Genomic DNA, 9,540 nt, shown 5'->3' on the forward strand with positions numbered 1-9,540 from the left:
GAGCGTATCAGGCTGGTAGGTTGGGGCCAGATTTTCAAGCATCTGTCTGTCTACCCTGTTGATGAATTAGTGCTTTATTCTGTAGGTTTTAAAGTAACATTCAAGGGTTTTAAGCAGGGGAGTGGCATGATGAGACTTATAGTCTAGAAAGATCACTCTGAGATGATGCTCGGGAGATGGGAAGGAAGCAGGGAAACTGGTCAGGAGACTCTTGCAACAACAGTCCACCCAGGAGGTGATGTGGGTGTGAATTCACCATTAACTGATGTCTCTTACATCTACTTACTGACTCGTTTGCTTGGTAAGCACCTAGTTCATGTTATGTATTGTATATGCAATCAAATTATATGGTTCTGAGTGACAAATAATCTCACTTCATTAGACCAATACAGAATGCGATAAGGGAGGGCAATAGGGAAGTGTTACTTGAGATGCAAAGCAGAAGAGTGCCAAGGATATGAGGTCCACTGTCTGCGGTGCCAGCCTGAGGAATCCAGCCCGCAGCCTCCAGAGCGGCAAGAACTGGTGCCCGTGGGAAGCAGCAGTTCATATTTGCATTTCCCCTTCCTTTGCCTCCTGATCCCCATGCCTCTTGTTGATTCTGCCGTCTGCAACATGCATGGATGCAAAGAACTCACCTGAGGAATTATCTACTGATGTAGTCATGCTTTTAGCAATCTCCATTAGCCTTATTTGACAAACTGTCAGAAAACAGGGACAAAGAGAAATCTTTATATTACAGGTTTAAATGTTAAATCCTGTCATAAGCTGCTCAGTGATACTTCATTGAAGGAAAAATATATTTGGTGAACAATGGAGTCAAGTTAAAACAAGAACTAGAGCATATTCTGTTCTTTGGCAGCTGTTCCTCTGCCAAGTATAGACGTTCTACAGTTTTCAGGGCCACATACGAGGCTGGGGCTTAGATGGCCAAGAACTGCATGCCAGGCCACCCTGAGCAGATGAACAATATCACAGAGCTGGTGGGGGTCAGAAGGTGGTGCAGTGGGTGACTGTAGATGTGATTTAAAGAACACCTACAATTGGCTCTTTTTGGGGCTAAACAACTAAATGGCTGGTGGTTTCTGTCTCTCTACATGTGGGGCAGTGATCAGAACAGCAACAGGCATCAAAGCAGAGCAGAGAGGTCCCGACTAAAGTGGGAGAGCTGAGTTCAGGTCCAGCCTCCAAACATAACCCCTGTGAGACTTCAGCAAAGTCACTTCAGCTACCAGGGGTTATTTTTTTAATCCATCAGTAAAATGAGAGGGTTGGGTTAGTCAGTGGTTCTCAACCTTCTGGCCCTTTAAATACAGTTCCTCATGTTGTGACCCAACCATAAAATTATTTTCGTTGCTACTTCATAACTGTAATGTTGCTACTGTTATGAATCGTCATGTAAATATCTGATATGCAGGATGGTCTTAGGCGACCCCTGTGAAAGGGTCGTTCGACCGCCAAAGGGGTCGCGACCCACAGGTTGAGAACCGCTGCTCTAACCCCTTACCTGCTGTGGTTTTCCGTATAGCGCTCATCAATAGAGCGGTTTCTCTGTCAGCCAGATCCTGTTGCCATTTCTCAGTTCTCCTCTAGCTTCTGATGAGGGGATTGATCAACATCATATGTAACAAAGCAAGCAATAGGCGCAGTCCCAGTCTGTGCAGTGCAGTCAGGGACCCCCCTCCCCCCCCAGTCAGATCGTAATTGACGGAGTCAATCGTACTGTAAAGAGAATATTAGGAAGTTTTAGGGAGTTGGTGTATTTGAAACTGCACCTTTCTCTGGAATGGGTTAATATCTTTTGTGCTGCTAGCGTCACAGCCTTTTCTTCCACTTCATTTTAGGAAGAAAAAAGAAAGCACCCCGGAGAATGCTGGGCCGTTCCCCTGGCTGCGTACACGGTGCTAATGAGGTGCCTTCGGGAAGGGGTAAGGCCCTTTGTTGTCCTCCGTGCGCCCTCGATTGTAATAACCCTCCTGGCAGCGCTGCCTCGTGTGGGATTGTAGCCTGCAGCGGTGCGGGAGCTTGTCAGGCAGGGATTGCTCCTGAATTTCAATCCTGCCACCAGCCACCCTCAGCAAGTGCCCTCCCGCGGAGCAGGCGGGGAAGCGAACCAGCGTTCTCCTTCGTTTTCAAAAGGTGGTAACAAATAGCAGCCACATAAGTAGCTTGTAATAACGTATTCTTAATCCTTCCCGCCTTTGAAAGCTACCGAGACACCAGTTGGGGAAGCGAGGTGAGGTGCATGCAGAGAGTGTTCTGCGAGCCTCAGGAGCCCCGCGATTGGCTTGTCAGGTTGCTATTTTGCGGTTTGGAAACTGGGCGCCTTCCACGAGTGTCCACTGGCTTTCATAGTAAGTGGTGTTGATCATGTGAGGTGACTTTTCCGTTTACTCAGATCCCTTCCCACGCCGCCGTCCATGGCTGTGCACCAGCCGCTCGCCAGCCTGCCGACTCGTACGGTAGCGCCCACGTGGAACGTCGTGAAGGGTTTAGTGACTGGCCTCAGAGGTTGGCATTTTCTGTTCACTTTAAACCATTTGACATTGTTTCACCCAAGGCAAAGCCATGGGCGAAGAACATTCCTTAAGGAATGAAGAAAATATGTCACAATAAACATCTTCCTTTTGAGTTCACTGCCCCTCTCCCCCCACCCCCGTGACCCCTGAGTGCAGTCTGAACACTTTCCAGCTTGTAGGGTTGATATTGATATGTAGTCAGTTGTCCTGATGGGACGTGCATGACGCTGGGCAATTATATTGTATCAGTAACAGGGCAGTTAAGTCATGTTTATCTGTAGTCAGAGGGTACCTTTAGGTGTCATTCACGGCCTCCAGCAAGGCGCACTTGGGGGTTCACAGATGAAGAAGGTGACATTTCCATGCACACTCAGGTCCCATCTGTCGTGGAGAGAAGATAAAGATATCAAGTGGAATATGTCAAGTAAATAAATGCAAAAGAACACAATATAGGAACGCAAAGGAGAAAGGAGTCCTCCAGGAACTCTTTTCACAGCGTAAAAGCAATTTTAGACACTTTGTGTCTTTAGTTTTTAAAAATCAGATGAATGCCTAATCGAAGATGATCCATTCTAGTTCACGAGGTTCTATCCTTTGTTAAATATCTTCTCTCCTCTCCCTCCCGTATTTTTCACTGTGTATATAATAGGAAGGATAATGTTTGATATTCAAGTGTATTGTTTTAAAATTATTGTTAATAACTGTAAAATAATGATATTGTTTTGTATTTTAGAACATACACAATTTTTTTTGTCTTGGTAGGTTTGGCAAGTCTTGTGTATTTTTCATAAAGAGGGGAACTTCCAGAACTCTCTCACCTATGAAAATTTTATGTGATATATTTGAAGAGCAGCAACATTTGTGCTTTGATGGCATATTCACTAACATTGTCCCCGTGGCACAGATAAATTAGGGGGTGATCGTGCCCCCTACAAAAGATTCCTATCCTTACAAAAATATTCAACTGTAACAGTTCTTTTGTATATATGTCTCATGTATTGAGGACATAGTTGAAGGTAAATAATTTCAAAGCCTTTTATCTTCAACATTTACAAAATTTTTCCATGTGGAGAACTTCCTGAGTCCAGGTTCCTTTCTTGCGAACTGTATCTCATACACAGAAGAGTCTATGAAATGTGTGTGTGCAGGTAAGAGCACACACTCTCAGACACGCGTGCTCTTAAAAGCGAAAAAGGACCCCGGCTGAGAGGGTTCATCCCCTCCCTCTGGGATCCCAGCTGGTTCTTCCCTTCACGGAGTAGCCGCTATTCCCACTTTGGTGATAAACATTTCCTAAATTTTTCAAAAATTGTGGTTCCATCTTTGAACCACAATTGCTAAGTATTTCATGGATTGTTTAAGGCTAAACTTTATATACATAGAATGGCACCGTATCCTTTTGAGACTTAATTTTTTTCTTGTTGTTAATCCTAATATGAGGATATTTTTCCCATTGCTTTTCAGAGAGATTGGAAAGGTGGGAGGGAAGGAGGGAGGGAGGGAGGGAGAGAGAGAGAGAGAGAGAGAAACATCCATGTGAGAGAGACACATGGACTGGTTGCCTCCCGCAGGTGCCCTGACTGGAGGGCAGGGATTGAACCCACAACCCAGGTTCCTGCCCTTGACTTGGAATCGAACCAGCGACCCTTCAGTGTGCAGGCTGATGCTCTAACCACTGAACACACTGACCAGGGTGAGACTTAATTGTTTTGCTTGAAGTTAGGCTGGGGTTGATACACGCTGATTGTGCAAACAGTAGCTTCTTTTTTAAAAAAAATATATATTTTTACTGATTTTTTACAGAGAGGAAGGGAGAGGGATAGAGAGTTAGAAACATCGATGAGAGAGAAACATCGAGCAGCTGCCTCCTACACACCACCTACTGGGGATGTGCCCGCAACCAAGGTACATGCCCTTGACCGGACTTGAACCTGGGACCCTTCAGTCTGCAGGCCGACGCTCTATCCACTGAGCCAAACCAGTTAGGGCAAACAGTAGCTTCTTTATACCACTGTATGGTGTGTTGTTGGAATATGGCTCAATGTACACACACGTGTGTATGCGTGTCAGTTTATCCCCCCCACCAGCAGGGTGTAGGAGGACCCATTAACCCACGTCTTTTCAAACATTTGAATATCAAATTTTTGTCCATTTTATGGACACTAAATGGTTTTTCATAATAGCTTTAATATGCATTTTCCTGATACTAATGAGAATGACCATCTTTTTCTATTTATCTTATTTGTGTTTTTTTGTTTCCTCTTTAGAAAATCAAGATTTTCTATTGCTCTGTAGGATTTCTGTACATTCTACCCCAGCCTATTATTATAAAATGTTTCAAATTTTAGAAAAGGAAAGAAAACTATAATGATCACCCTTATTTCTATTACCTAGATTCAAGTTTTTAGCATTTTACTTTTTTTGCTTTGTTATAATACATATTTATATGTTCACATATATGTGTATTTATTATTGACTTTTTCATTCATTTGTTTTCTGAACTGTTAGGAAAGAAATTGCAGATGTCACAGCCCTCCATCCTCAGGGATTTTCATGTATTCTGGATACTCATCTGTTGCTTGTATATATTATAGATACTTTGCAATTTGTGGTTGGGCTTTTCATTTTCTTTACAGTGTCTATTGATGAGCAGAAGTTCTAATTTTTAATGTAGCTAAATTTATCAGTCTATTCCTTTATGATTTGTGATTGTTTGTCTTAAGTTTCTCTACTCCAACATCAAGATAGTCTATTACATTTTCTTCAAAAAGTTTTAGAACTGTAAACTGTTAGTAATTGTGGTGTGTGTGTGTGTGTGTGTGTGTGTGTGTGTGTGTGTAGTGCTATATATGGGTACAGTTTATTTCACAAGTATGTTTTTATTGCCAGCCAGTGTGGCTCAGTGATTGAGCATTGACTTAAGAGCAGGTCACAGTTCGATTCCCCATCAGAGCACATGCTTGGGTTTTGGGCTCGATCCCCAGTATGGGACATGCAGGAGGCAGCTGATCAATGTTTCTTTCTCATCATTGATGTTCCTATCTCCCTTTCTCCTTTCCTCTCTGAAATCAATAAAAACATATTTAAAAAAATATCTTGATTTTAAAGAGAGAAGAAGGGAGAGGGAGCGAGAGATAGAAACATTGATGAGAGAGAAACAGCAACATCCATTAGCTGCCTCCTTCACTCCCACTGCTGGGGATGGACTTCAGAATCTGGGCATGTACCCTGACCAGGAATCTCACCAGTGACCTCTTGGTGCATGGGATGACATCAACCACTGAGCCACACCCGCCAAACTACAGTTTTATTTTTTATTTTTATTTTTTTTGTGATTAATCACTATGCTTTATTTATTTATTTTTTTTAAAATATATATTTTTATTGCTTAAATTATTACAAAGAGTATTACATGTTTCTCCTTTTTTCCCCCCGCACTTGACAATCCCCTGGTGGTTATGCTTGTATGCATGCATACAAGTCCTTCGGTTGATCTCTTACCCCCCTCCCTCCTGCCCCCCCACCCTCCCCGGCCTTCCCGCTGCCGTTTGACAATCTGTTTGAGGCAGCTCTGCCTCTGTATCTATTATTGTTCAAAAGTTTGTAATGGTCTCTATTATCCATGAATGAGTGAGATCATGTGGTATTTTTCCTTCATTGACTGGCTTATTTCACTTAGCATAATGCTCTCCAGCTCCATCCATGCCGTTGCAAATTGTAAGAGTTCCTTCTTTTTTACAGCAGCATAGTATTCCATCGTGTAGATGTACCACAGTTTTCTAATCCATTCATCTACTGATGGGCACTTAGGCTGTTTCCAAATCTTAGCTATGGTGAATTGTGCTGCTATGAACATAGGGGTGCATATATCCTTTCTGATTGGTGTTTTTGGTTTCTTGGGATATATTCCTAGAAGTGGGATCACAGGGTCAAATGGGAGTTCCATTTCCAGTTTTTTGAGGAAACTCCATACTGTCTTCCATAGTGGCTGCACCAGTCTGCATTCCCACCAGCAGTGCACGAGTGTTCCTTTTTCTCCACATCCTCTCCAGCACTTGTCGTTTGTTGATTTGTTGATGATAGCCATTCTGACAGGTGTGAGATGGTACCTCATTGTTGTTTTGATTTGCATCTCTCGGATGATTAGTGACTTTGAGCATGTTTTCATATGTCTCTTGGCTTTCTGAATGTCCTCTTTTGAAAGGTGTCTATTTAGGTCCTTTGCCCATTTTTTGATTGGATTGTTTATCTTCCTTTTGTTAAGTTGTATGAGTTCCCTATAAATGTTGGAGATTAGGCCCTTATCAGATATAATGTTGGCAAATATGTTCTCCCATGTAGTGGGCTTTCTTGTTGTTTTGTTGTACAGTTTTATTTTTAAAAATAAATGTAGATAATCAGTTGTCCCAACATCATTTACCAAAACTCTCCCCGCACTCTGCGGTGTCCCCTCTGTCATATCAGTGTACATGGGTTTTTCTTTTTCTGGGCTCTATTTGGTTCTTTTGACCTATTTTCTACCTCAGTGCCATCTATTTAACAATATTTTTAAATAATTTTTTTAACATATGGAGAGTTTTCCCTTTCTAATGTAATTTTTCAAGAATTTCTTAACTATTTTTATTCCTTTTCACTTGTATTTGATTTTTAGAGTCAGCTTCTCAAGTTCACCTGTTGGAATGTTGATTAAGGATCTATCTATGGCCCAGCTGGCGTGGCTTAGTGGTTGAGCATCGATCTATGAACCAGGAGGTCATGGTTCCATTCCCGGTCAGGGCACATGCCTGGGTTGCAGTCTCAGTCCCCGGTGTGGGGTGTGCAGGAGGCAGCCCATCACTTATTCTCTCTCATCATTGATATTTGAATCCCTCTCCCTTCCTCTCTGAAATTATTAAAAATATATTTTTTAAAAAAATGAATGTATCTATGCCCTGGCCAGTGTAGCTGAGTTGGGTGAGTGTCCTCCCATGCAACAGAAGGTTGCTGGTTTGATTCCCAGTCAGGGCACATGCCGGGTTTCGGGGCTCGATCCCCAGTAGGGGGCGTGCAGGAGATAGCTGACCAATGTTTTACTCTCTCCCTCTCACTTCCTCTCTCTCTCAAAATCAATAAAAACATATTTTTTAAAAAGAATACATCTGTAAATCAACTTGAGGAGAATTGGTTAATGTTAGAAAAATGGAAGGTGTATTCAGTGAAGAGACTAACAATAAGAAAAAAGACCTTTGTTTTTTTTAAAAAAATGCTGGAATAATATGACAGCTGATTTTGAATTCTTGATGGCAGTCAGCTAATGTATTTTATTTATTTCTTAAGTTAAGTCTCAGATATAGGTCCTATTCTTTTAAAAAATATATATTTTTATTGCTTTCAGAGAAGGGAGATATATAGAGAGATAGAAACATCAATGATGAGAGAGAATCATCGATTGGCTGCCTCCTGCACGCCCCGCACTGGGGATCGAGCCCGCAACCCCGGGCATGTGCCCTTGACTGGGAATCCAGCCGGGACCTCTTGGTCCAGGGACGATGCTCAATTCACTGAGCCACCACAGCCGGCTTGGTCCTGTTCTTCACAGCTAACATTACCTTTATTCTAGATGTTAATTTTGTTATTCTGTTTTGGAAAAGTAGGTTTATAAATTATAATTATATTGACACCAAAACTTTTTTTTTTTTGTCAAGACTACCTGTGTAACCAGACAACCAAGGTGTCCGGGCTGCCTGTCACTACTTGAGCCAATTAAGTAGAGACAGGGTTGAATCTTATATGAGTGTTTATCCCAATCCTGCTGCCAGCATGGGAGAGCAGCAGGTCATCCAAAAAATCTGCTCTGCCCCCCACCTCACTATAAGCCAGATGTTAATATTGGGTAGAAGGACAGAGATTACATGGGGAAGTAGGCAAAGGGTAGGCCAAATGGGCAGTTTACAGGGAATAGGGGCTGAAGATTTGCAAAGGCCTGTGGGTATGCAAAGGCTGCGGGTCTTCAAAGGGCTGACAGCTCTGGTTTCTGCAACAAGGTTGTTAATCTTTCCATGATAATAGGCAGCTCCCTGAGGGGGAGGATGGGGCTGCATTTCCAGGTGAGCTCCCAGGTCCCACATGCAATTCCCAGCCAGGTTAGAATGTGCCTTCTGTAATCAGAACAACCCAATCAAAGTTAACAGAGCATGATTAATATTTCTTACAATTCTAGCTGATCCCCAATATTCTGTTTCTTCCCCTATCACCTGCAGTACATTAGATCTGCTTAACACCATTAAAACATAGTACAACTATTCATTAAAAGCCTAATTATCGTAGGCGTATTTCATAGGATCATTTTCTAATCATCGTAGCTTTTATCCTCATGATATGATGAAGTAGGTCTTTGATTTAAATGACAGATATTAGTTTAGTTCCGCTATCCCTTCTGAAGAGTTAATTAAGCAGAAAATAGCCCCAATCCTGGTGCTTGTGTGATGTCCGTCAGGGGATCCCAGAGGGACCGGGATGGCAGGAGGGAGTTGAATTGGCCTGACCGGCTCCCTGAGTTGTAGAACACTGGGTGACACATGGCCCCTTTCCAACCTGGGTGCTCAAGTAGGTGTGGTCTTCTGGTACTGGGAGTGAGTCCTCTAGGAATTGACTGACAGTTATGCTCTAAAGCACATGGTAAGGTATTTGAGAGGTCTTGCATAATAGCTCCTCTCCCCCCACATTCAGGGGAAAAGTTTCAGAACCTAATGAGAAATGAGACAGAGCAAGGTATATGGGACAAGAATGGCATATATATAATGAGAGTTAGGGCATATCCTATATAATAAAAGCCTAATATTCAAATCATTTTAATGTCAGTGGGGGGCAGGGCTGGTGAGTGGGTGGCACCAGGCCAGCCAGCGCCATCCCCCAATCAGCCCACGGGTCACCTCGCCAGTTGCCTCCTGCAGGGGGAGGCCAGACTGCGGCTTAGGCCCACTCCCCATGGGGAGCCCTCCCCCAAGGGCTCCTGGACTGCGAGAGGGCGCAGGTTGGGCTG

General features: G+C 43.0%; 1 protein-coding gene across 2 annotated transcripts in view; it reads left to right on the forward strand.

Moving 5' to 3' along the window:
* ULK4 (unc-51 like kinase 4) overlaps positions 1 to 9,540 on the forward strand; it is a 290,018-nt gene that overhangs the window by 41,427 nt on the left and 239,051 nt on the right. For both annotated transcript variants that reach the window (XM_014534909.1, XM_005860404.2), the window contains exon 19: positions 1,845 to 1,928. In XM_014534909.1, coding sequence (XP_014390395.1) covers positions 1,845 to 1,928 — 84 coding nt within the window. The remainder of the gene's footprint in view (positions 1 to 1,844; positions 1,929 to 9,540) is intronic.

This window comes from Myotis brandtii, unplaced genomic scaffold, assembly GCF_000412655.1.
Source record: "Myotis brandtii unplaced genomic scaffold, ASM41265v1 scaffold134, whole genome shotgun sequence".
NCBI classification, from domain to species: domain Eukaryota; kingdom Metazoa; phylum Chordata; class Mammalia; order Chiroptera; family Vespertilionidae; genus Myotis; species Myotis brandtii.